This window comes from Convolutriloba macropyga, chromosome 1 (genome assembly GCF_964194025.1).
Source record: "Convolutriloba macropyga chromosome 1, txConMacr16.3, whole genome shotgun sequence".
NCBI classification, from domain to species: domain Eukaryota; kingdom Metazoa; phylum Xenacoelomorpha; order Acoela; family Convolutidae; genus Convolutriloba; species Convolutriloba macropyga.
The window spans coordinates 84,772,585-84,798,480 of NC_134468.1; the positions used below are offsets into that span (position 1 = coordinate 84,772,585).

The 25,896-nt window shown below is 36.9% G+C and overlaps 1 protein-coding gene and 2 non-coding genes across 3 annotated transcripts in view; 1 reads left to right on the forward strand and 2 right to left on the reverse strand.

Annotated features, from left to right (window-relative positions):
* Positions 1 to 25,896, forward strand: part of LOC142352975 (uncharacterized) — a 41,950-nt gene that overhangs the window by 5,845 nt on the left and 10,209 nt on the right. Inside the window, exons 2-3 of the mRNA XM_075405179.1 lie at positions 15 to 206; positions 14,479 to 14,710. Of these exons, the coding sequence (XP_075261294.1) occupies positions 15 to 206; positions 14,479 to 14,710 (424 nt within the window). The remainder of the gene's footprint in view (positions 1 to 14; positions 207 to 14,478; positions 14,711 to 25,896) is intronic.
* Trnav-uac (transfer RNA valine (anticodon UAC)) lies at positions 14,050 to 14,122 on the reverse strand. The gene has a single exon. It is a non-coding gene; the product is annotated as a tRNA-Val (tRNA).
* Positions 15,163 to 15,235, reverse strand: Trnav-cac (transfer RNA valine (anticodon CAC)). The gene has a single exon. It is a non-coding gene; the product is annotated as a tRNA-Val (tRNA).

A 25,896-nucleotide genomic window follows, 5' to 3' on the forward strand; every position in this document is an offset into this window, starting at 1 on the left:
CGATTGGTAAATAGCGATATATTTTGTGTTTTCAGTTGTACGAGTCGGCAACACGTGACCTTGAGAAGCAGTACAGGGAGGTGAAAGCGAGCATTACTCAGAAACACAGGATGAGAGTGTCGGAGGCGAAGAGGGAGAAACTGCACCAGGCAGCTGATAATGTTGTCAGGTTGATAGATGCAGCGCAGACATCAACATACAGCAAAGTTAGTCCTCCCATTCTTGTATCTAATTTAACCTGAGTCAGGGTTTCACTTTTCTCGAAGAAAATTTTGGATCTATTCTGTTTGCCCCCCCCCCCCCCCCCCCCAGCTTAGTGAGCATAATTTTTTTATGGCGTGCTATTTTCTTACATAGAAACGTGCTATATAGCAACATATAATTTGTAACTGGGGGTCATAAAAAACACTTGAGGGGGGAGGGGGGAATAAACAGAATAGATCCAAAATGTTTGATTGGTGAAATTCGTGTTGTTTTATTGAACTTAATTCATGTAATATTTTGCATGGCCAAGTGATTACTTTACTAATTTAATAGTCCCAATTATAACCAGATTAAAATCGGGGTAAAATGTTTGGGGGCGGGTTAAATAAATAGGGGTGAATAAGACGGACACCCGATTTTAATCGTCAATATTTGTTGTTTATGTAGTTATACATAGGAGCTAACTTGCTTCCTCCGAGTTGATCGACAAGCAGAAAAGTTGTCGAGTTGATCGACAAGTTGATCGACGATCCGAAACTGCTTTTAAAACGGCGCAAAGAATGTCAATCAAAGTAAAGCATTTGTCAATGACAATTTAAATGTATGAGTTTTTGAAGAAGAATTCATGGTGTGTCACAAAATTGCCACTTTAAATGTTGAATGTTTTCTAAATTTTCACCGCGGACCGGTGAAGTTCGCGTTGATTCAAATTCTTGTCGAATCTGGTCAAATTCTGGTCTCTATCGCTGTCTGAAAGGAACTTTAAGAGGAACTTGTGTTAGTATTGGTGATTAGAATGGCTGATTTCGATCGCCCAACGGCACGTTAGCCCTTTATCTGCTCCACCTTAATAAAAGAAAGAAAGAAAGAATTTATTTATCAGAATCTCAGTAAATACGTAAAATTAACACAGCACAAGTTAATGAGACTCGGAAAGGATAGGTAACGGGATCATTCGATCCGCCTTGTCCTACCCGTGGCTATTCACTAAATATTAAAAACGAAAACACAAAAAAAATATTTTAATTTCCAAAAATCTGCAAATTAAATGTTGTCTATCTTTCCAGGTAAGCTTTTTGATACCATAGACTCAAGAGGCATTGACTACTTATCCATTCTAAAGTATGAAGAGCGAGGGAGAAAATTTTTTTTTTTAATTATTAAGATTAAAATTTTTTTTAAGTCTTTTTAGAAATTTTTTAATTTTTACAAAAATAACAAAAAATGCATTATCTCGCATTCTAGAAGAGCTAGAGGGGTCAAACTTTACACCCAGAATCAGGGCCTAAAATTGGATGTCCTGTAGCATGCAGCCAAGCGGGTTGAGATATTGGGTTCCTAAAAATTAAAAATATGTTTCACCAAATCCTGGTTTTGTAAAAGGTACGTTTTTTTGATTTCATGATAAATTTTTTTAATTTGTTTTGCATTACACTCACTAATATTTTCTGGCAACACATTGTTGGTTTGCAGGAGATTGAAGAGTTTCGAGGCCCTGTATTTTATAGAAAACCTCTCTATTTTGGTCCTAGCAATGGGTTCAGATAAAACCTGATTTGATGAAGACCTGGTGCATCTTTTGATTTCTTTCATTTTGAATAAATTGCTGGGAAATATTTGTTGAAGCAATCCAGCAACTGATCGTAATACGAATTTAAGCAATTCATATACATGTAACTCATATACTGTTAAAATTTCATTTGAAAAGAAGATATCATTGCAATGATCCCGTCTGTTACGAAAATAGACAAATTTTAGAATCTTTTTCTGCAGCGAGAAAATAGGATTTAGCCTACTGTAGCTACAACAACCATATACAAGTATACCATATTGTATAATGGGTGCAACATTGCTACGATAATAGTTTATTAATTGAAACCGGGGCACATAGTGCCTCAATTTCGAAATGATACCACACTGCTTACCGAGTCTCTTTGTAACATAATCAACATGTGAATGGAACGAAAGTTTACTATCAATATAAATACCTAAATATTTACACACAGGCTTACAATTTATCACAGTTTGATTTAAGCTGAAAGCAGAGTTGGAAGCACTAGGTTTTAAATTCATTTGTACAGTTTTTGTTAAGTTAATTGCAAGCTTATTGGCATTTAGCCAAACATTGAGGTTACAGAGGTCCTCTTTTATACCTTTCACGTCATTGTTTATTGCAGTTAGGTTGGTGTCATCAGCAAATAGTAAAACTTGTAGGGATTTACAGGAAAATGGTAAGTCATTTATGTATATCAGAAACAAAAGTGGTCCAAGAATAGATCCTTGTGGAACACCGCAATTTATACTTTGCCAAGAAGAGGATGTATTATTGACTTCTACCCTTTGGATCCGATTCGAAAGGTAAGACTGTAACCATTTCAAGCATTGCCCTCTAAATCCATAGCTTTCTAGTTTATAAAGCAGGATGGAATGGTCTAGAGTATCAAAAGCTTTTCGTAGATCAAGGAAAAAGCTGATCATATTTTTATTCTTCACTCTCATATTTTCAACAAGTTCCACTAATGCATCAATGGTACAATGCTTCGATCGAAAACCATATTGCTTGGGGTACAATAAAGAAAACTGCTCAAGATAGTCATACATTCTTACATACATTGCCCTCTCAAAAATTTTACTCCAAACTATAAGTAGTGATATTGGCCTGTAATTATTTTCACAAGTTTTAGGTCCATCTTTATGAAGTGGAAGAACTTTCGCTTTACGCAGCTCTTCGGGGAATTCGCCGTTTTGAAATGAGAGATTTACCAAATAAGTCAGATAGGGAATCACCGCATCAGATGAGGACGCAAGAATCACCGCATAATGGAACGCAAGTTAAAGTTAACTGAAGTGAAGTGGAAAAGTTGACTTGAAGTTGCTCTGATGTTGTATGTTGTTGGGGGTGTGAATTGGATTTAGTTGAATAAGGTTAATGCATGCTGATAAAGTCCTCGGGGATTGACCCCGTGTCCCCTATTTACCTATGGTACGAAAGTATTACATGTTAGGGTTGTGTAGCAGATACGGGGGGGGGGGGGGGGGGGGGGGGGCTGGCATTTCCAAAATTTTAAATTTTTTAAATCAGTTTTTTTCAGAGGGGATAATTTTTCTGGATGTGTGATTTTTCTCATTGTCCCCCACCCCCTGTATCTGCTAATCAACTCTTAACATATACTAAATCCATTTCCCCCCCCCCCGTACGTATAATAAACTTGTAAACCCCATTTTGGTTTGTCTCAAGTTCTTTTAAAAGTTAGATATACACCCAACACCGTGGTGCTGGGGGAGGGGGGGGAGGAGAGGCAGAATTGCAGATTGCTCCTTAGTAATGTGAGTCATAATGGGGTTGGTTGAAAGACGAGGTTAAGGATTGGGATGAGAGAAAAGAATAAGGGAAAATTGGGGGGAGGTGTGGTAGTTAATTGGTAGATGGGTCGCCGATTAAAACATTGCAGATCAATGACCCCTAACATAATATCCCAAAATTTTTCAGTATTTTGCCAGCAATGTTGCGTGATATTTGCCCTCTGCCTTTGTCCCGTTCTTTAGTCCTTTTTAGAGGACAAATCAGACAGAGTGGAAGCACAGGGCTATGTTATAATGACATATTCAAGTTACTCAAAATAAGTTCAGTGTCTAACTTGTATTTTTTAAGTGAAATGCAGGTGTATTAGTTGTCATTTTGGAGGCTAAGTTCAAGTTGCAGGATCAGATTACTGGATCTATTTTTGCTTAATTACATCCCAATAGTTTTTGCATTCTAGGATTTGATAAGTATAGTTTAGTTATGATTTTTTTTATATAAGATCGATTGCGGTTCTTCAAATAAAGCCGCCTGTTTGGGTTTTAATGAACTGATTGTGTATAATGCGCGTGTATGGGCAATTTTGGCGGGTGGCCTTTTTTTGGGGTGGGGGGGTGGGAGGGAGGGTTGAGGGTGAGGTTATGCAAAATGGAGGGAGTGAAGAAACAGAGAGAGTTGAATGAAAATATAAAAATGGGAAACAGAAGAGAAATGAGAAGAATTAAGGAGAGATGGGGAGGTAGAAGATAGGGGTAGTCGTAGGAGGAGGAGGAAGATGTTAATTAGGAGTGAAGGGCATTGTCATCAATGGAAACAAATGGAACAAAAAGACACAATGAGAGGAGATAGAAGTGCTTAAATGGCAATAGAGTCACTCTGTCTCAAATGCCCCAATGGCTTCAATTAAGTGAATTGAGAGGCTGATTGTGTTATACTCTCAGCCCAATTCCGCTTTTTCCATAGAATAATTTGCCCAAATGACAGTTCACGACGGAAGTTTCAATCCTAAATGTCCGTGTTGACACCGCAGTTGAGGATAGAAAAGCGGAGGGGCGTTAAGAGCTTGGCTATTAATTTAGAGTAGCATCATGCACAAAATTTCTTAGAATCTTTTGTTTAAAAAAACTTTTCATGGATATAAATACGTGGTTCATTTTGTTATCCATCCACTTTTGCAATGTCTTTGTACTCACGTGATGCATTTTTATCAAAAAATTGGCATTAATTATTTGGGTCCCGTTGGACTTTTCACGCATTGCTGTTTGCTTTTTGCTCTCCAACAAAGTTGGTTGGAATTATTTTTATTTCCGTTGTTCTTTTGATGCAATTTTTCATCTGATCGCTTATGTGACCGACGAATTGTCTCAACTTTTCGATTAAATTGACGGGATAAGCTCAAAATGCCCGAGGTTATTGAGTTTCTGAAAACTTCTCTAGGAGATTCTCTAGAGTCTGAATTTGTGTTTCAACGAAACAGCTAAGGCTTCAATTAATGAATGGAATGGGATTGTGACCTTTCTCACTAATTGCCAATTTTTAGAGCAATTCGTTCGACGTTAGTCAGTTATTAATAGCCGCGAAGCGATAGCGGGTATTATTGGGGACATCGTGGTTTTTTTACAATTCAAAGAATTTGAATTGTATTGGGGCGCTGTATTTTTTTAAATATCTGTTCACACATTTTCATGATTTTTAAAGTCAAATTGGAGGAGTGATTTTGGTTACGCCGGAACAGGAAGAGGAGCAAAAAAGCGAGTGGTTTTGCGGCGTAAATTTTTTTGCTCTAATTTTAATGTAGAGTGAGAAAACGGTGTTTGAACAAAAATTCGCTAGTCGTTTTTTGTTCACATGCGGCCATTTCACTTTGATTTTTACTTTTTTCTCAATTTTTTTGTATATAATTTTTTCCTAAATGCTTTGCCCAATCCATTCATAGTTCATTCTAGGCCTAGTTTCTTGTTTGAACCAAATTTCCATGTCTCGCTAGTGTTTTTTTTTGTTCACATGCGGTATTTTGACATTGATTTTCTGTTTTTTTATCTGATTTTTTTGGAAATGGTTTTCCCAGTTCTATCATAGTTCCAATCTAGTTTTTGTTTAGTCAATGAAAATTTTTTGAATTGTACGTCAGGACTTGTCCTGCTATGTTTTTTAATTCGTCGTCTCCATCGATGATTCTTACGACCTGACTTCTTGGAATTGACTTTTTCAATGACTTCAGTGACTTCTACTGCTTTGCAGTTAAAAGTCGTGATCGTGACGTCATCTTTGCTTTTAGGCCAATTGCGTGACTTGCCTGACTCAAAAAATGACTTCTGGATTTCTGGAACTTTGAATTTTATGAGCATTTACTAGTTAATATTGTGCATCTAAGTAGTGCCAAACAAATATGCCCTACCTCTTGAGTATTTGAGTCCTGAGTTTTCGGTTTAGAATATTATTTTTGAAGGCTTTTTTCTTATAGAGTGTATGTGTCTCATAAAAATGACATTCCGAATCTAACTCAAAAAGTCAAGTGGTCTATTAGAGGACTGGTGGTTAATCTGTCCATCTTATTTCTTTAGTTGTTTCAATTCATGGAAGGCCACAAGCGTCTATCGCGGCCATTTTCCGGTAATCTGCCGGCAATATTTTTCTAATTGTTCTCAAACGAAGTTTGTAGCAATTATATTAGTCCCGTGGTCTTTCCGTGTGAATGAGATTTTCCGTGTGACTGATTTTTCATCTGACTCTTAACTTTTCGTCGCTAAAAATGGGATGAACGGGTAACGCCCTGCGGGCATCAAGTGGATGCGAGCCTTCCGCATTACTGGTCTCATAGTATGCAATTCACTGAAACTGTTTTGAAAGAAATTTCATGGCTTGAAGGGTGGTTCTTAATCTTAAAAGTTGAGCGACCACCTTTCGAACCCCCCTCACCCCCCCCCCCAACACTCCCCACGTCCACCCTCCTCTATATGACCATTTGGACCCCCTCTCGTTCAGCCCTAACGCTTGACCCTCTCCGTTCATCCCCGCTAGTATTCCTAAGACCCAGCTGGCTTATGCGAAAACCAGCCGCTCGCAGGTTGTTTGAGAGCAATTCACCCCATGTTAGTGGGTTATAATTTTTCCTCTGACCATTTTAACCGTTCTAAATTGATTTTTCTCGCGTGGTCTAATTCTCCCGTGCTTAATCTAAATACCCAGAAAGATGAGCCGTCTTCATGCCAAAGATATGCTGTGACGGCAGGATTAACAAACATTTTTTTTGCCCCACTCCAAAGATTCAGTGCTGCGTGTTCTCATGTAATGGTAATCTGCCAGAGTCAGTTTTATAAGCAAAGCTCAGTTGTTTATCAAAGAAAGATGATCCATTGAACAAAGGAAAGAAATAAATTGCATTCTGGTTTTTAATGATAAATGGCCAGGCAGGCAAATTTTCAAAAAAGACTAAGCGTTTTAAATATTGTTTGACCGGTTTTTCGTCTGACGCTTTTTGATTTTTTTGTTTTCAAAAACGGAATAAACAGGTAAAGCTCGAAGGGCATTATGTGGCGTAGTTTTCTTAGAACTCTCTTAGTATACAAATCACTGCATCTGCCAAAAACTTAAATTAATGGCAGTTTTTCGCAGTTTAGACTCAAACCCCTTCGAATCTAACCCCTCCACTTCCAAACAATGACACTAGACACACCCCCCTTACAACCACACTCCACCCGTGTCCTTCACCTCCTCGTTCCACGATTCATCCCACGCTGCCTCCAGAAAATTCTCGTGGATCTTTTTCCACTCCAATTGCCCGCTGGTTGTTTGAGAGCAATTTTCCTGACATCAGTTTCTTGCTTGAAATTTTTATAATAAGAAGAGCGATGTGCAACGTTTTTATAGGCTACAAATTCAGTTATATTTATCGTACATCAAAAGAAAAATTTGAGCGTCAGAATTTAGAAAATGCTTCCTCCGAGTTGATCGACAAGCAGAAAAGATCCGAAACTGCTTTTAAAACGGCGCAAAGAATGTCAATCAAAGTAAAGCATTCGTCAATGACAATTTAAATGTATGAGTTTTTGAAGAAGAATTCATGGTGTGTCACAAAATTGCCACTTTAAATGTTGAATGTTTTCTAAATTTTCACCGCGGACCGGTGAAGTTCGCGTTGATTCCAATTCTTGTCGAATCTGGTCAAATTCTGGTCTGTATCGCTGTCTGAAAGGAACTTTAAGAGGAACTTGTGTTAGTATTGGTGATTAGAATGGCTGATTTCGATCGCCCAACGGCACGTTAGCCCTTTTATCTGCTCCACCTTAATGGAACGCAAGTTAAAGATAACTGAAGTGAAGTGGAAAAGTTGACTTGATGTTGCTCTGATGTTATATGTTGTTGGGGGTGTGAATTGGATTTAGTTGAATAAGGTTAATGCATGCTGATAAAGCCCTCGTGGATTGACCCCTTGTCCCCTATTTACCTATGTTACGAAAGTATTACATGTTAGGGTTGTGTAGCAGGTACGGGGGGGGCATTTCCAAAATTTTTTAAATCAGTTTTTTCAGAGGGGATAATTTTTCTGGATGTGTGATTTTTCTCATTGTCCCCCACCCCCTGTATCTGCTAATCAACTCTTAACATATACTAAATCCATTTGCCCCCCCCGTACGTATAATAAACTTGTAAACCCCATTTTGGCTTGTCTCAAGTTCTTTTAAAAGTTAGATATACACCCAACACCGTGGTGCTGGGGGAGGGGGGAGGAGGGGCAGAAATGCGGATTGCTCCTTAGTAATGTGAGTTATATTGGGGTTGGTTGAAAGACGAGGTTAAGGATTGGAATGAGAGAAAAGAATAAGGGAAAATTGGGGGGGAGGTGTGGTAGTTAATTGGTAGATGGGTCGCCGATTAAAGCATTGCAGATCAATGACCCCTAACATAATATCCCAAAATTTTTCAGTATTTTGCCAGCAATGTTGCGTGATATTTGCCCTCTCCCTTTGTCCCGTTCTTTAGTCCTTTTTAGAGGACAAATCAGACAGAGTAGAAGCACAGTGCTATGTTAAAATGAAGTATTTAAATTACTCAAAATAAGTTCAGTGTCTAACTTGTATTTTTTAAGTGAAATGCAGGTGTATTAGTTGTCATTTTGGAGGCTAAGTTCAAGTTGCAGGATCAGATTACTGGATCTATTTTTGCTTAATTACATCCCAATAGTTTTTGCATTCTAGGATTTGAAAAGTATAGTTTAGTTATGATTTTTGTATAAGATCCGTTGCGGTTCTTCAAATACAGCCGCCTGTTTGGATTTTAATGAACTGATTATGTATAATGCGCGTGTATGGGCAATTTTGGCGGGTTGCCTTTGGGGGGGGGGGGGTGGGAGGGAGGGAGGCTTGAGGGGGAGGTTATGCAAACTGGAGGGAGTGAAGAAACGGAGAGAGTTGAATGAAAATATAAAAATGGGAAACAAGAGAAATGAGAAGAAGAATTGAGGAGAGATGGTGAGGTAGAAGAAAGGGGTAGTCGTAGGAGGAGGAGGAGGAAGATGTTAATTAGGAGTGAAGGGCATTGTCATCAATGGAAACAAATGGAACAAAAAGACACAATGAGAGGAGATAGAAGTGCTTAAATGGCAATAGAGTCACTCTGTCTCAAATGCCCCAATGGCTTCAATTAAGTGAATTGAGAGGCTGATTGTGTTATACTCTCAGCCCAATTCCTCTTTTTCCACGGAATAATTTGCCCAAATGACAGTTCACGACGGAAGTTTCAATCCTAAATGTCCGTGTTGACACCGCAGTTGAGGATAGAAAAGCGGAGGGGCGTTAAGAGCTTGGCTATTAATTTAGAGTAGCATCATGCACAAAATTTCTTAGAATCTTTTGTTTAAAAAAACTTTTCATGGATATAAATACGTGGTTCATTTTGTTATCCATCCACTTTTGCAATGTCTTTGTACTCACGTGATGCATTTTTATCAAAAAATTGGCATTAATTATTTGGGTCCCGTTGGACTTTTCACGCATTGCTGTTTGCTTTTTGCTCTCCAACAAAGTTGGTTGGAATTATTTTTATTTCCGTTGTTCTTTTGATGCAATTTTTCATCTGATCGCTTATGTGACCGACGAATTGTCTCAACTTTTCGATTAAATTGACGGGATAAGCTCAAAATGCCCGAGGTTATTGAGTTTCTGAAAACTTCTCTAGGAGATTCTCTAGAGTCTGAATTTGTGTTTCAACGAAACAGCTAAGGCTTCAATTAATGAATGGAATGGGATTGTGACCTTTCTCACTAATTGCCAATTTTTAGAGCAATTCGTTCGACGTTAGTCAGTTATTAATAGCCGCGAAGCGATAGCGGGTATTATTGGGGACATCGTGGTTTTTTTACAATTCAAAGAATTTGAATTGTATTGGGGCGCTGTATTTTTTTAAATATCTGTTCACACATTTTCATGATTTTTAAAGTCAAATTGGAGGAGTGATTTTGGTTACGCCGGAACAGGAAGAGGAGCAAAAAAGCGAGTGGTTTTGCGGCGTAAATTTTTTTGCTCTAATTTTAATGTAGAGTGAGAAAACGGTGTTTGAACAAAAATTCGCTAGTCGTTTTTTGTTCACATGCGGCCATTTCACTTTGATTTTTACTTTTTTCTCAATTTTTTTGTATATAATTTTTTCCTAAATGCTTTGCCCAATCCATTCATAGTTCATTCTAGGCCTAGTTTCTTGTTTGAACCAAATTTCCATGTCTCGCTAGTGTTTTTTTTTGTTCACATGCGGTATTTTGACATTGATTTTCTGTTTTTTTATCTGATTTTTTTGGAAATGGTTTTCCCAGTTCTATCATAGTTCCAATCTAGTTTTTGTTTAGTCAATGAAAATTTTTTGAATTGTACGTCAGGACTTGTCCTGCTATGTTTTTTAATTCGTCGTCTCCATCGATGATTCTTACGACCTGACTTCTTGGAATTGACTTTTTCAATGACTTCAGTGACTTCTACTGCTTTGCAGTTAAAAGTCGTGATCGTGACGTCATCTTTGCTTTTAGGCCAATTGCGTGACTTGCCTGACTCAAAAAATGACTTCTGGATTTCTGGAACTTTGAATTTTATGAGCATTTACTAGTTAATATTGTGCATCTAAGTAGTGCCAAACAAATATGCCCTACCTCTTGAGTATTTGAGTCCTGAGTTTTCGGTTTAGAATATTATTTTTGAAGGCTTTTTTCTTATAGAGTGTATGTGTCTCATAAAAATGACATTCCGAATCTAACTCAAAAAGTCAAGTGGTCTATTAGAGGACTGGTGGTTAATCTGTCCATCTTATTTCTTTAGTTGTTTCAATTCATGGAAGGCCACAAGCGTCTATCGCGGCCATTTTCCGGTAATCTGCCGGCAATATTTTTCTAATTGTTCTCAAACGAAGTTTGTAGCAATTATATTAGTCCCGTGGTCTTTCCGTGTGAATGAGATTTTCCGTGTGACTGATTTTTCATCTGACTCTTAACTTTTCGTCGCTAAAAATGGGATGAACGGGTAACGCCCTGCGGGCATCAAGTGGATGCGAGCCTTCCGCATTACTGGTCTCATAGTATGCAATTCACTGAAACTGTTTTGAAAGAAATTTCATGGCTTGAAGGGTGGTTCTTAATCTTAAAAGTTGAGCGACCACCTTTCGAACCCCCCTCACCCCCCCCCCCAACACTCCCCACGTCCACCCTCCTCTATATGACCATTTGGACCCCCTCTCGTTCAGCCCTAACGCTTGACCCTCTCCGTTCATCCCCGCTAGTATTCCTAAGACCCAGCTGGCTTATGCGAAAACCAGCCGCTCGCAGGTTGTTTGAGAGCAATTCACCCCATGTTAGTGGGTTATAATTTTTCCTCTGACCATTTTAACCGTTCTAAATTGATTTTTCTCGCGTGGTCTAATTCTCCCGTGCTTAATCTAAATACCCAGAAAGATGAGCCGTCTTCATGCCAAAGATATGCTGTGACGGCAGGATTAACAAACATTTTTTTTGCCCCACTCCAAAGATTCAGTGCTGCGTGTTCTCATGTAATGGTAATCTGCCAGAGTCAGTTTTATAAGCAAAGCTCAGTTGTTTATCAAAGAAAGATGATCCATTGAACAAAGGAAAGAAATAAATTGCATTCTGGTTTTTAATGATAAATGGCCAGGCAGGCAAATTTTCAAAAAAGACTAAGCGTTTTAAATATTGTTTGACCGGTTTTTCGTCTGACGCTTTTTGATTTTTTTGTTTTCAAAAACGGAATAAACAGGTAAAGCTCGAAGGGCATTATGTGGCGTAGTTTTCTTAGAACTCTCTTAGTATACAAATCACTGCATCTGCCAAAAACTTAAATTAATGGCAGTTTTTCGCAGTTTAGACTCAAACCCCTTCGAATCTAACCCCTCCACTTCCAAACAATGACACTAGACACACCCCCCTTACAACCACACTCCACCCGTGTCCTTCACCTCCTCGTTCCACGATTCATCCCACGCTGCCTCCAGAAAATTCTCGTGGATCTTTTTCCACTTCAATTGCCCGCTGGTTGTTTGAGAGCAATTTTCCTGACATCAGTTTCTTGCTTGAAATTTTTATAATAAGAAGAGCGATGTGCAACGTTTTTATAGGCTACAAATTCAGTTATATTTATCATACATCAAAAGAAAAATTTGAGCGTCAGAATTTAGAAAATGGACATCTAACTTGTTGATAGCCGCGAAGCGATAGCGGCTATTATTGGGGACATCGTGATTTTTTTAATTCGTCGTCTCCGTCGATGATTCTTGCGACCTTACTTCTTGGAATTGACTTTCAATATCAGTGATTTCTACTGCTTTGCAATTAAAATTTGTGTGCGTGACGTCATTTGTTCTGCTCTTAGGTCAATTGCGTGACTTATCTCACTAAAAAATGACTTCTAAATTTGCTTAATGAATTCTAATTTTTATGAACAATAACTAGTTAAATTTCAATAGTGTGCATCTAAGTAAAGCCGAACGTATAAGGCCTAATTTCTGAGTGTTAGAGTCTTGAGTTTTTGATTTCGAATATTGATTTTGAAAAAGCTCCATTAGGATTTCATCCTGATAGAGCGCATGTGTCCCATAAAAATGACAGCCCGAATCTAACCATTAAGTCTTGTGGTCTATTAAAGGACTGGTGGTCAACCTGTCCATCTTATTTTTTAAATGTTTCAATTCATGGAAGGCCACAAGCCTCTATCGCGGCAATTTTGCGGCAATCTGCGGGCTATGTTAAATTTGTTTGTCCAACGAGATAACCAAGGACTTTGATCGTGCTTTTGATCGTGAACGTTTTTCCTGATCAATTTGGTTTCTCAACTGAATTTTTAGTCCTTGAATATTTAGGTTTTGCGTGGTCTAGATGGTTTTCTCGATGACTGGCAACCGATGACCGGCAATGAGTTTTCGGCAACTGAATAAAATTGGTGCCAGGTTTCTAAAAGTCAAATAAAATTGTGCCAAATTTAGCTTCTTTTTCCGAATAAAAATTGTATTAAAATGCTCTAATAACATTATTTGAAGAAATTTATTGATCATTCCCCTCTCCGCTAATAACTCTTTTCTGCTAAAACAGGTTACACCTGGCCTGCATCGAAAGCACAACTTTCGAGATGTTGGTTGTTTATTTTTGGTTATTTTCTCAAGAGGATTGATTCACTGTATGCAAATATTTGATACAAAATAGCCGAGAGTGATAGACTGCCTGAAAACAAAATAAATTGACAGTGACTGGATTCTAAATTGCTAAAAAATTGTTTTGGTCGTCATGAAATTGAAAACTGTTAAGAGCAAAAATTATCTTTTTGTGTTTAGTTGCGTAGTTGTATCATTTTATTAGTCCTGTGAGTCTTTTTGTGCAATTTTTCCTACTACGGTTTTTTGCCTGATCATTTTTTTGTCTGACCATTTGACTTTTTCTCCTCAAAAGTGGATTAAACAGGTAAAGCCCGGAGGGCATCAAGTTCTCCTAGAGTCCTATGACTCACTAGTATCTAAATATGCGATCACCGAAACTCATGCTCCACCCCTCAATTTAGACAAAAGCTGGCCTCCCTGAGGTGCAGCTAGCTATTGACGAAGCCAAACGCTCGTATGTTATGCTATCTTTAATTTCGTAGTTTAAAAATGTGGTAGTTTGAGGAATATCAGAATAAAAAACAGCGACTGGTAGCTGAATTACTTAAAAATTGTCACACTCTCCAAAACAATATACAATTTTTGCTCTTTCCACAGAAAATAGAAATTAATAAAAATAACTCCTTGAATATAGTATGTCCTCCGGGCAATGATCCCACTCATAGTTCTCTATTTAAAGTATATCAATCGACGGAGATTAGCTCAACAAAAATGTCCCTACAGTACGGAAAATAGTTCAGAGTGCCAGTCTCTAAGTTCTGGGTACAACAGTCTGCCCAGAAAAAATTTTGAGTCTTTTACATTATATTCTCTAAATTCAAAATTAAATTGCTATAAAAGGATTGTGGTGTTTTTTATCTAGAAACACACAGTGCTAACAAAATAGCTAAATTTAAAGAGAATGATGCCACCCAGGCTCGAACTGGGGACCTTCTGCGTGTAAAGCAGACGTGATAACCACTACACCATGGCACCTTGTCAAAGAGGAGTTACCGAGTCTGTTAGTTGATATGATCAGTGCTTAAATGATCGTCAGATAGTCGCAAAAATGGGAAGAATGGAACAGTCTTTTTTTTATTATATGAAAAATTAATATATGTGAGTTGCCAATAATTTTTGTTGTATTTTAACACAAGATTGAGGTTATCATTGGGTCCAAAAAATAAATCGATGTGTCTTTCCAAGTATAGCCTATAGCCCCTATCATATAACCTATAGCCCCATTATGGTAAATATACCCTAATTGGGGGGGGGGGGGTTATAATGGGAAAGACCCAAATCCGATTCGTGATATCATATGCTGTTGTTATTATTATGCGCGTTATGATTAGGAGACGAATCTGATGTCAGCCCTGACCAAGTACCTGGACCTGCAACAGGACATGATGGCAGACGAAGAGAGTCACTTCCAAAGGATTGCTCACCTGAGCTACAGCAGAGCATCAGTTGAACACAGACAGACTGTTGACAATGTCTATGCAGCACATGACCAGGGTGTGCAGCTGTGTCAACTAGTGTTGCAATCCCTGTCACAGCTGTCTTTCAACTTCAAGTCACAACTTGGTTTGTAATTGGGGTCTTTCCCATTATAGCCCCCCCCCCCCCCCCCCCCAAGATGAGTGGTCAGATAAACTATAGCCCCCCCCCCCCCCAAAAAAAATCATGACAAATATACCATAATGGGGTGGCTATAATGGGAAAGACCCGGTAATTGTTTCTTATCGCCAATATCAGATTCGCTGTAAAATTCCCATCTGGGATCTTCCCACAGTGCCGTTTATGACCTCCCAGTTACAAATTGTGTTGCCATATAGCACGTTACCATGTAAAAAGTTAACACGTGCGAACAAAATTTACCCCCTTTAATAATATTTTTGTTTGGTTTCATAAGCCTGTTGATAAAAGTTTACTTGCTTTCCATAAAAAGCTTGACGATCCCTTAAAATTCACATCTAGGCGTAAAAACAACTATCTTTGATTGCCATACTACTGGAGAGAATTCGAGTTCAAAAGTTTGATGCCACCCAGGCTCGAACTGGGGACCTTCTGCGTGTGAGGCAGACGTGATAACCACTACACCATGGCACCTTGATCATGTCTGGTTACCTAGTCTGCTGATTCAATCCGTGGAATGCTCAATTGTTTTTAATAGCGGCGCCATTGTTGAAATTTTTCGTTTTTTTCTGGTTTACGTGAAATGTTTTTAATAGCCGCACAGCGATAGCTGGGGCTATTATTGGCCTTCTCTTGGTTTTTTTACAATTCAAAGAATTTGAATTGTATTGGGGCACTGTCTTTTTTCAAGATCTGTTCACACATCTATCTATCTATCTATCTATCTATCTATCTATCTATCTATGATTTTAAATGTAAGTCGCACTTGTGGGCAATGGTTAACAGCGCTCCTATCTTCACATGCTTTTACTACCTTTAAACATGCAGCCTACTCCACCTTGCTAAAGCTCCCGATCTGCACAAGTTTTTTGCGTATTATGAATGCAGCTTAACAAAAACAAGCGAGACAAAAAGCCAATGACCAAAAATTTGCGTATGTAGTCAGTTGAGTAGACAAAAGAACAAGCGTTGGTAGCGCAAGGGATTAGACCTATGTCTGTGAAGCGAAGGGCATGCGTTCAAGCCCGATTAGGTGCGGAGAAGGATGCTAGTGTACTGCGGAAAAATATCTGATTTGGATATCTTTTTCTCTTCTTCATTTGTTTCATTTTAATCGTTTTCTATATCTTCCTTCGTACTATATTCACTCATTTGTCATGCATTTCATTCCATCCCTTTCATCTATCTATATATATATATATATATATATATATATATATATGTGTGTATATATATATATATATATATATATATATATATATAATATATATTATATATATATATATATATATATATATCTAATATATTAAATGTAAGTCGCACTTGGGTGCAATGGTTAACAGCGCTCCTATCTTCATATGCCTTGACAATCATTAAACATGCAGCCTACTCCACCATGCTTAAGCTCTTGATCTGCACATTTTTTGTGCTCATTAAGAATGCAGCTTAACAAAAACAAGCGAGACAAAAGGCCAATGACCAAAAATTTGCGTATGTAGTCAGTTGAGTAAACAAAATCAACAAGCGTTGGTCGCGCAAGGGATTAGACCTATGACTGAAGCGATGGACAAGGGTTCAAACACGTGTAGGTGCGGAAATGGATGCTTAGTGTACTGGTTTGAAGATCTTGGATTTCGATATCTTTTTCTTCTGTTCTGAATCTGTTTCCTTTTAATCGTTTTCTATATCTTCCTTTCGTTCTATATTCACTCATTCGTTCTGCGTTTCATTATCTCCCTTTCATCTATCTATCTATTATTTTAATTGTAAGTCGCACTTGTGGGCAATGGTTAATAGCGCTCCTATCTTCATATGCTTTAACAATCATTAAACATGCAGCCTACTCCACTAAGCTTAAGATCTTGATCTGCACATTTTTTGTGCTCATTAAGAAAGCAGCTTAACAAAAAACAAGCGAGACAAAAAGCCAATGACCAAAAATTTGCGTATGTAGTCAGTTGAGTAAACGAAATCAACAAGCGTTGGTAGCGCAAGGGATTAGACCTATGACTGTGAAGCGATGGCTAAGGGTTAAAACACGTGTAGGTGCGGAAAAGGATGCTTAGTGTACTGGTTTAAAGATCTTGGATTTCGATATCTTTTTCTTCTGTTCTGCATCTGTTTCCTTTTAATCGTTTTCTATATCTTCCTTTCGTTCTATATTCACTCATTCGTTGTGCGTTTCATTATCTCCCTTTCATCTATCTATCTATTATTTTAATTGTAAGTCGCACTTGTGCGAAATGGTTAACAGCGCTCCTATCTTAATATGCTTTAACAATCATTAAACATGCAGCCTACTCCACCTTGCTAAAGCTCCCGATCTGCACAAGTTTTTTGCGTATTATGAATGCAGCTTAACAAAAACAAGCGAGACAAAAAGCCAATGACCAAAAATTTGCGTATGTAGTCAGTTGAGTAGACAACAGAACAAGCGTTGGTAGCGGAAGGGATTAGACCTATGACTGTGAAGCGAAGGGCATGCGTTCACGCCCGATTAGGTGCGGAAAAGGATGCTTAGTGTACTGGTTTAAAGATCTTGGATTTCGATATCTTTTTCTTCTGTTCTGCATCTGTTTCCTTTTAATCGTTTTCTATATCTTCCTTTCGTTCTATATTCACTCATTCGTTCTGCATTTCATTATCTCCCTTTCATCTATCTATCTATTATTTTAATTGTAATCGCACTGGGGCGCAATGGTTAACAGCGCTCCTATCTTCATATGCTTTAACGATCCTTAAACATGCAGCCTACTCTACCATGCTGAAGCTCCCGATCTGTACAAGTTCTTTTGCTCATTATGAATCTATTATTTCAAATATGTCGAACTTGAGCGCAATGGTTAACAGCGCTCCTATCTTCATATGCCTTGACAATCCTTAAACATGCAGCCAACTCCGCCATGCTTAAGCTCCAGCTCTGCACATGTTTTTGGGCTCATTCAGAATGCAGCTTAACAAAAACAAGCGAGACAAAAAGCCAATGACCAAAAATTTGCGTATGTAGTCAGTTGAGTAAACGAAATCAACAAGCGTTGGTAGCGCAAGGGATTATACCTATGACTGTGAAGCGATGGGCACGGGTTCAAGCCCGATTAAGTGTGGAAATGATGCTTAGTGTACTGCGGAAAAATATTTGATTTGGATATCATTTTCTTCTCTCTTCATTTGTTTCCTTTTAATCGTTTTCTATTTTTCCCTTTCGTTCTATATTCACTCATTTGTCATGCATTTCATTCCCTCCCTTTCATCTATCTATATATATTATTTTAAATGTACGTCGCACTTGGGTGCAATGGTTAACAGCGCTCCTATCTTAATATGCTTTAACAATCATTAAACATGCAGCCTACTGCACCTTGCTAAAGCTGCCGATCTGCACAAGTTTTTTGCGTATTATGAATGCAGCTTAACAAAAACAAGCGAGACAAAAAGCCAATGACCAAAAATTTGCGTATGTAGTCAGTTGAGTAGACAAAAGAACAAGCGTTGGTATCGGAAGGGATTAGACCTATGACTGTGAATCGAGGAGCATGGGTTCAAGCCCGAGCAGAGGCGGAAAACAATGCATTATGTACCGGCGTTTAAAAAATTGTCTTTTTCCTTTCTTTCCTTCTTTATTTTCTTCTTCCTTTAGTTCTTGTTTTTATTCCCTCATCTTTCTCTATTTCATTCTCTCCCTCTCATCTATCTATCTTTTAAGTTGAACAAAATTTGCACTTGAGTGCAATCATTAACAGCCCTCCTATCTTCATGTTTTAATGGTCCATAATCATGCAGCCTACATCACCACGCTTATGCTCCTGATCTGGACTCGTGATCATGTTTCTGTGCTCATTAGAAAAAGCCAGCGAGAAGAAATTGCCAACAATAAAACATTTGCAAATGTAATCGGTTCAATAGACAAGAGCAACAGGGGTCGGTAGCGCAAGGGATAAAATCTATGGCTCTGAAGCAAGGGGCATGAGTTCAAGCCCGATTAATTGTTGAAAAGCATGTACTTGGTTTAAAAAAATTGGTGTTTGGTTGTCTTTTATTCCGTTCTTCACTTTTTTCCGTTTATTCTTTAGTTTTACCTTCGTTCTTTCTTTCCTCATTGTTTCTGCATTAGAAATTTCAATAGGCGTAAGCAATTGGCATACTTAGCGTAGAGGATAAGACCCATGACTGTTAAGCGAGGAGCAGGGGTTCGAATCCAATTGAAACCGGAAAAGACTTACAACTTCCTTGACCACGAATTTGAGAAGTTGATTTTCTCTTTCTTTCGCTCCTTTTAGTTCGTTTTTTTTTCGTATTTTCTTTCCTTCCAATCTTTCTCTTATTTCTTATTTTGGCTCCTAATCTGCTCATGCTTTGCTCTCATTAAGCTTGCCAAAACAGACGAGCCATAAAAGACCTTGACAAGAATTTCCCTGATACAGAAATAAGAATAGACAGTAGATAATAAACGCGCTTTGCCACCATGTATAAGCTCGTTATCTACACAAGTTATAACGCTCCTTAAATATGCAACTCGGCAAAGCCAAAATGATGCTTAACAGAAATTTACTGCTACAGAGGGTAAAAGACGGAAAAATACGCGTCGGTAGCATAGGCGTTAACAGATATGCCTGGTATTTGGGGGGCATATGGGTTGGAGCCGGAGTTGGTACGAAACATAAATCCTACTTTATTTTAAATCTTCTATTCGGTTGAAAGATTTTTCTTGTGATGTGCGTTTGCGGGCCTGCTAGTTTTCATGATTTTTGAAGTCAAATTGCAGTAGTGATTTTGGTCACGCCGAAAAAGGAAGTGAAGCGAAAAAGCGAGTGGTTTTGCGGCGTGAAATTTTTTCGCTCTAAATTTAAAGTAGAGTGAGAAAACGGTGTTTGAACCAAAATTCGCTTTCTCGCTAGTGGTTTTTTGTTCACATGCGGCAATTTCGCTTTGATTTTTTCTGTTTTTTCGATTTTTTGGATTGGATTTTTTCTAAATGGTTTTCCCAATCCATTCATAGTCCTTTCTAGGTGTACTTTTTTGTTTAGTCAATGAAAATTCTTTGAATTGTACGTCAGGACTTGTCCTGCTATGTTTTTTATATCGTCATGGTTTTTTAACGACCATATGACGTCACAGCCACTTTTTGTTCATTCGTTGATGCAATTTCAACTGAATTGCATGTGTGACGTCATTTTTCGCTCTTAGTGGAGCGAGTTTTTTTGTTCATGCGCGTGATTAAATTTTTGGTCACACTTGACTTACCTCACTCTCAAAAATGACTTCCTCGATTTCGAAAATTGACTTTTATTTATTTTAATTGAAAGAGATAAGGTCAAATGGGTGTGTGTCACTCTAAATGAAGGTTAATTAAGATCAGCTAATAGAGGCAGCAATAACTTATACAGATTTTTAATCCAAATATAACAGATCAGAAAAGACGAATTTTTTGGTCTGTCTTTTTTACTGTTTTTTTTAGACTGCCGATCTACGAATCTATTGCGGCTATTTTCTGGCAATCTGCCAGCTATGTTGGACTTTTCTTAGCTAGTCTGAGTTTTAACCCATACCGCTCAAGGATCCCTTAAACGCCATTTGAAACACTTGAATTCCGAGGGTACATAAATAGTAGCAGTACATAGTGACTCGGAAGTGTATTTTACTACATATTATGATATCAGTTTTTTTACAAAATTAATTCTATTGAATTTATGTCAAACAAAAGACAAGTCATTTAAGTAAAATTTTGATAATGAAGGAGCTTGCCAATGTCATCTAAAAAAAAGCAATGATTAGGGGAACAATTTTTGCCTTAGAAATCTTTATAAAAATAATCTCATGAAGTCAAAAACAGTTCACCATTTGGGCATCTATATCTATATATTAATTCAACATCGACAGAGAGACACTGAACACCATGTTTAAGCGCCCCTTAAACATGGTTTTCTGAGAAAATGACTGACCACAGTCGGTTTGAACTTGGGTCTATTGGTTGAGGAGCGGAAGCGCTATGAGTTGAGCAGTTGAGCCGCGTATTTATCGGTATTTTTGTCCATTAACGTTGCATTCGTTTCTACTTTCGCAATGCCCTCCTTTTTTCACACTTTTTAGTTCTCCATGTCTTTCCTACTGTCACTCTCTTCTATATATCTATCTATATATTAAACGTAATTCAAATACATATACCTCCATGTTTAAGCTCCTAATCTTCACATGTTTTAAGGCCTCTTAAATATGCAGCAAATCGTTGTGCACATTTTGTGAAAAAGGTCAATGAAACGTTACCTATTAGCCGTAAAGGTCAATGACCGAACAGTGCTAATGTAAAAAGAGGTCATTGACCGAAAAACTGCCTATGACCGAAAAGCTATCATTTTCAAAAAGTCAATGACCGAAAAGATACCTATGCAGTAGGGGTCAATGACTGAAAAGCCGCGGATGTAAAAATAGGTCATTGACCGAAAAGTTGCCTGTGCCAAAAAGATCAACGAGTGAAAAACTGCGGTTTCAAAAATTGGTCAAGGACAGAAAACCTGCTTATAAAAAAGTCAAAAAATTTATTACTCAAAATAGTTCTTCAATGACATGTACTGATTCATCTCACATATTGACGGAATTAAGAATACCTAAGTTAAGCTCAATTACCGAAATGAAATCGAAGATGCAAAAGTGTCCATTTAAATCAGCTAGATAGTAATATGGCGTGGACTAGCTTTTGTGTAACGATTTTACTTTCTCCCTTCCATTTCACTTCGTTTTTTTCTTTCCTCTTTTGTTTTTTTTTCTATCTTGCTTTTATTTTTCTTTTCTGTCCTTCCTTTCTCCCCTGTCTTTTCTTTTTTCCTGTCTTTTTCCTCATTCTTTCATCCTTCTTGGCTGTATTTCTTTTCTGCTTTTTTCTGCCTTTCTTTTCATTTTTGTCTATTTTGTTGTTGTTTCTCTTTTTTCGTTTTTGCTTCTTTCTTGTCTTTTCTGCATTTTTTCTCCCCCTTTTTCTCTTGCTTTTCACTTTCTTTTCCCTTCTCTCTCGTTTGTGTTTCTCCCATTTGTATCGCTTTTTCGTTTATTTCTTTTCATCCTCTGTATTTCTCTCTTGCTTTTCCTTTCTTTCTGTCTTTCTTTTCTCTCATTCTTTTCTCGTTTTTCTTGTCTTTTTCTCTCTTTTCTTTTTATTTATTACATTTAAGTTTTTTCTTTATCTGTCTTTCTTTCATTTTTCTTTTTCATTTCTATTTTTTCGTTTTCGCTTCTTTCATTTGTCTTTTCTTCTGTCTTTTGTCTTCCCCTTTCTGTCTTTTCGCTTTTTTCTCTCCTCTTTTGTGTTTCTTCGGATATTTTTCCTCTGCCTTTCTTTTATCTCGTCCTTTTTTCTCTTTCGTTCCTCTCTTTCGTTTCTGTCTTTAGTTCCTCTCGTCTCTACTCTTTCTTTCTCTCTCTTGCTTTTCTCTTTGTTTTCTGTATTTTTTTCCTGTCTTTCTTTTGTCTTTTTGTTCTACTGTTCTGTCTTTCTTTGTGCTCATTCGTTTTTCTTTTTCGTTTCTTGTTCTTTTCTCTTTTTCTTTTCTCTCTTGTTTTTATTCTTTCTCTTGTTTTTCTTTCTTTTCCGTCTTTCCTTTCTCTCTTTTCTCTTTTTTTCTCTTTTTTTCTGTTCTTTTCTGCTTTTCTTTTGTTTCGTATTTTTCTTTATTTTCTGTCCTTCTTTCTTTTTTGCTGTTCTTTTTTGTCTGCTTTTCTCTTCTCTCTTTCTTTGATCTTTTTTTCTTTTTTCTTTTTCTGACTTTCTTTACTCTTCTTCTTTGTTCTCTCTTGCGTTCCTTTTTCGTTAATTCTTCTTTTTCTCGTGTTCTTTTTGGTTTCTGGTTTTGTTTTCACTCTTGCTTTTCTCTCTTTCTTTTCTCTCCTGTTTTCCTCTCCTATCTTTCTTTTCACTTTTTTACCTCTTTCGTTTCTGTTCTTTTTTCTTCCTTTCTTTTCTCTTTTCGTTTTTGTTTTCTCTCTCTCTCTCTCTCCTTTCTTTTCTGTCTTTTTTCTTGTTTTTGTCTCCTCTTCTGCTTTTCTCTCTTACTTCTGTCCTGCTTTTCTTTTTTCATTTTCTCTCTTTTGCCTCTTTTCTGTATTTCGTTTCTCGATTTATTTTCTGGTTCGATTCTTTTTTTTGTGCCTTTTCTCTCCAACTTTTATTGCTTTTCTCTCCTGTGTTTCTCTTCCTTTTTTCTTGTTCTTTTTTCTTTTTTATTTCATTTGTCTTCTTGGTTTTTTCTCGCTATTTAAGCCCTCGAATTTAATTATTTTTAATAGCCGCGTCCTCAATTCCAGGCGGCTTTTACAGCTTTCCTATTTTTTACAATTCAAAGAATTTGAATTGTATTGGTGCGCTGTGTTTTTTTTAAGATGTGTTCACTTATTTTTCAATGACGTTGATCTTTCAAAACGGGATAAACAGGTAAAGCCCAGCGGGCATTAAGTTTCTTTAGAGGCCCAATGTGGGCTTTAGTAGTCTTTCAAGTGCTTATAGTGGTGCAGCTGCTGGGATGGATTTAATTTAAGGTTAAAAGACCATTTTTAGGAGTTTTGGGCTCAAAATTTTTCATGTTTTTAGTGATTTTTTGTTTTGATTAGTTTTAGGCTGAAGCTTTTAAAAGTTGATGAAGGCCTTTTGCGAGACAAAATTGCTTGTTATGATCATTTTGTGAGCTATATGTTTAGGTACTACAAACATAAACTCGCAAAATGATAATAATTTTTGTAATTTTTTTCAGGTTTTTTGAAAATTTTGTTGTTTTTTGAGGTTTTTTAGCCCTAGGTGTCAAGACACCTCCTCTAGGGTTTGATAAAGGGCTTGATGATAGATTACTGCATAGTTTCTTGTGGTAATGGAATGGTTTTCAACTTTTTGCCACCATGAATTTTAGCATTTTTTGACAAAACTTGCAATTTTTTTCATATTTTTTTAAAACTTTTATTGGCATTATTCAAGTTGTTTGAGTCCCAGTGGCCAGAAAACCTCATCAGGGGTTAGACAATAAGTTACTGAAAAGTTTTGAGTTGCCATTCAATAGGTTTCAACTTTTGAATATCACAAATTTTTTGCAATTTTTTTTGACAAAATTCGCATTTTCAGGTTTTCTCGAATTTTAGCATTTTTTGATAAAATCTGCAATTTTTTTATGGCTTCCTAAAGTTTTTGTCAGTTTTTGATATTCGTCCATTCTCAAGTGCGAGAAAACATATTCCGATAAAAAAAAGTAACTGCATGGTTTTTAGTTTCAATGGATTTGTTTTCAACAATTTAACCTTTCGACTTTTAGAAGCTTTTTGATTAAATTTGCAATTTTTTTCACGTTTTTTTAAAACATTTGTATTTTTTTCTTGCCTCGGTAGCTAGATAACCTCATCCAGTGTTTGATAGTATTTTATTAAATAGTTGCTAGGGGGCAATTGCATGGCGTTCGACATTTTAATAGAACGATTTTCTATTTTTGAAGTTTGAAATTTTTTCTAAAAATTATTGCCTATCGATCTATGAGCCAATGAGTTTTTTAAAGCTTGGAATTGGGTTACTGGATAGCCTTTAGAGACACAGAAATGATTCTGAAGTTAATTTATTACGATTTTTAGAAAAATTTCCTTATAATTTCCAATCGATTTTTTTCTAATGTTTTTGTTAATTTTCGAGTTAATCGATCTTCAAGGGCCAATAAATTTGTTTCAGGTATTGCAGATATAATACTGGACCAATTTCAGAAATAAAAATTGGTTTGGAACATATTTTTGAAATAGGTTTTTTTAAGAGGAAAAAATTTTGCCTTAGGTTGAAAAGCTTCAAGAGTTTTAGCAAGGAGTATATTTTTGTTTAGTTTTGATTCTTTTAGTTTCTCAATTTTTTGAGATGATTTTGTTTGTGTTCTTGTGTTCTGGCTGGCATTGTTCAATTGATCTGCTGGTCAGGTAGAGTACGTCTGAGTTTTTCATTCAATTCTCTGAATTGTAGTTCAGTACTTGTCCTGCCATGTTTTTTTACTTCGTCTAACAGATTTTTGTTTCGTCTTACCCTGACTTCTTGAAATTGACTTTTTCAATGACTTACCTCATTCAAAAAAAATGACTTCTGAATTCATTTATGTAACTTTGAATTTTATGAACATTTACTTGTTAAAGGTCAATAGTTTGAATCTAAGTAGTGCCAAACATATATGCCCTTATTTTTTGATTATTAGATTCTTGAGTTTTTGATTTTGAATATTAGTTTTGGGATCTTCTCCGTTTGTGCCCCCAGTACGTTATGCGCCCCCAGTTACAGAGCACGCGCCATTACATAGTAAGTCATTATGTAAAAAATATGGCACGTGGATCTGAGGGGTGCAAATAATATGCGCCCACTAAGCTGAGGGGGCACAAACAAGAGATCCTAATTTTGAAAAGCCCTATTAGGGATTTCTCTTTATAGAGCTTATGTGTCTCATAATAATGTCAGTCCAAAGCTAACCCAAAAAGTCTAGTAGTCTATTAAAGGACTGGTGGTTGATCTGTCTATCTAATCTCTTTAGTTGTTTCAGTTCATAGAAGGCCCCAAGCGTCTATCGCGGCTATTTTCCGGCAATCTGCCGGCAATGTTTTTAAAAACAAAAGATTAATTATTTGTGAATTTTGCAAGCTTTTTGATATAATAAATATAAAAGCGCAATTTTTTTCCTAATGTCTCAACATAAAATGAAAATAAAATTTTTTGATTGAGTATGAAAAAAGTGGGGAAAGAACGACACACCACTTTGTGCTATAAATTGATACCGTTTTTTTTGCGTTCCCTATAACCATATGAGCTTTTTTTTCTTGTGTGAGTTAGCTTCTGTATTACTATTTTCACTGTTCAGCAATTTGAAATTGAGCCAAGTCACTGCTCTCGGGTGTTAAAGCTTCCCACATCGATTCAAAAATACAAACCTCGATTTAAATCGCTTTTTTAAAAAGGTTTTTTTGTGAAAATGCAATATTTTTTATAAAATAATTATGAGGCATTTTTTTATTTGTCTCTGTAAGAAATAATTTTCACTAAACTTGCTGTTTGAAAATTGATTGCAGCTGTCTCCGAAATAAGACAATAAAATGAAATTGGAGACTTTAAATTTAAAAAAAAAATGTTTTTTTTCCGTAAACAATTA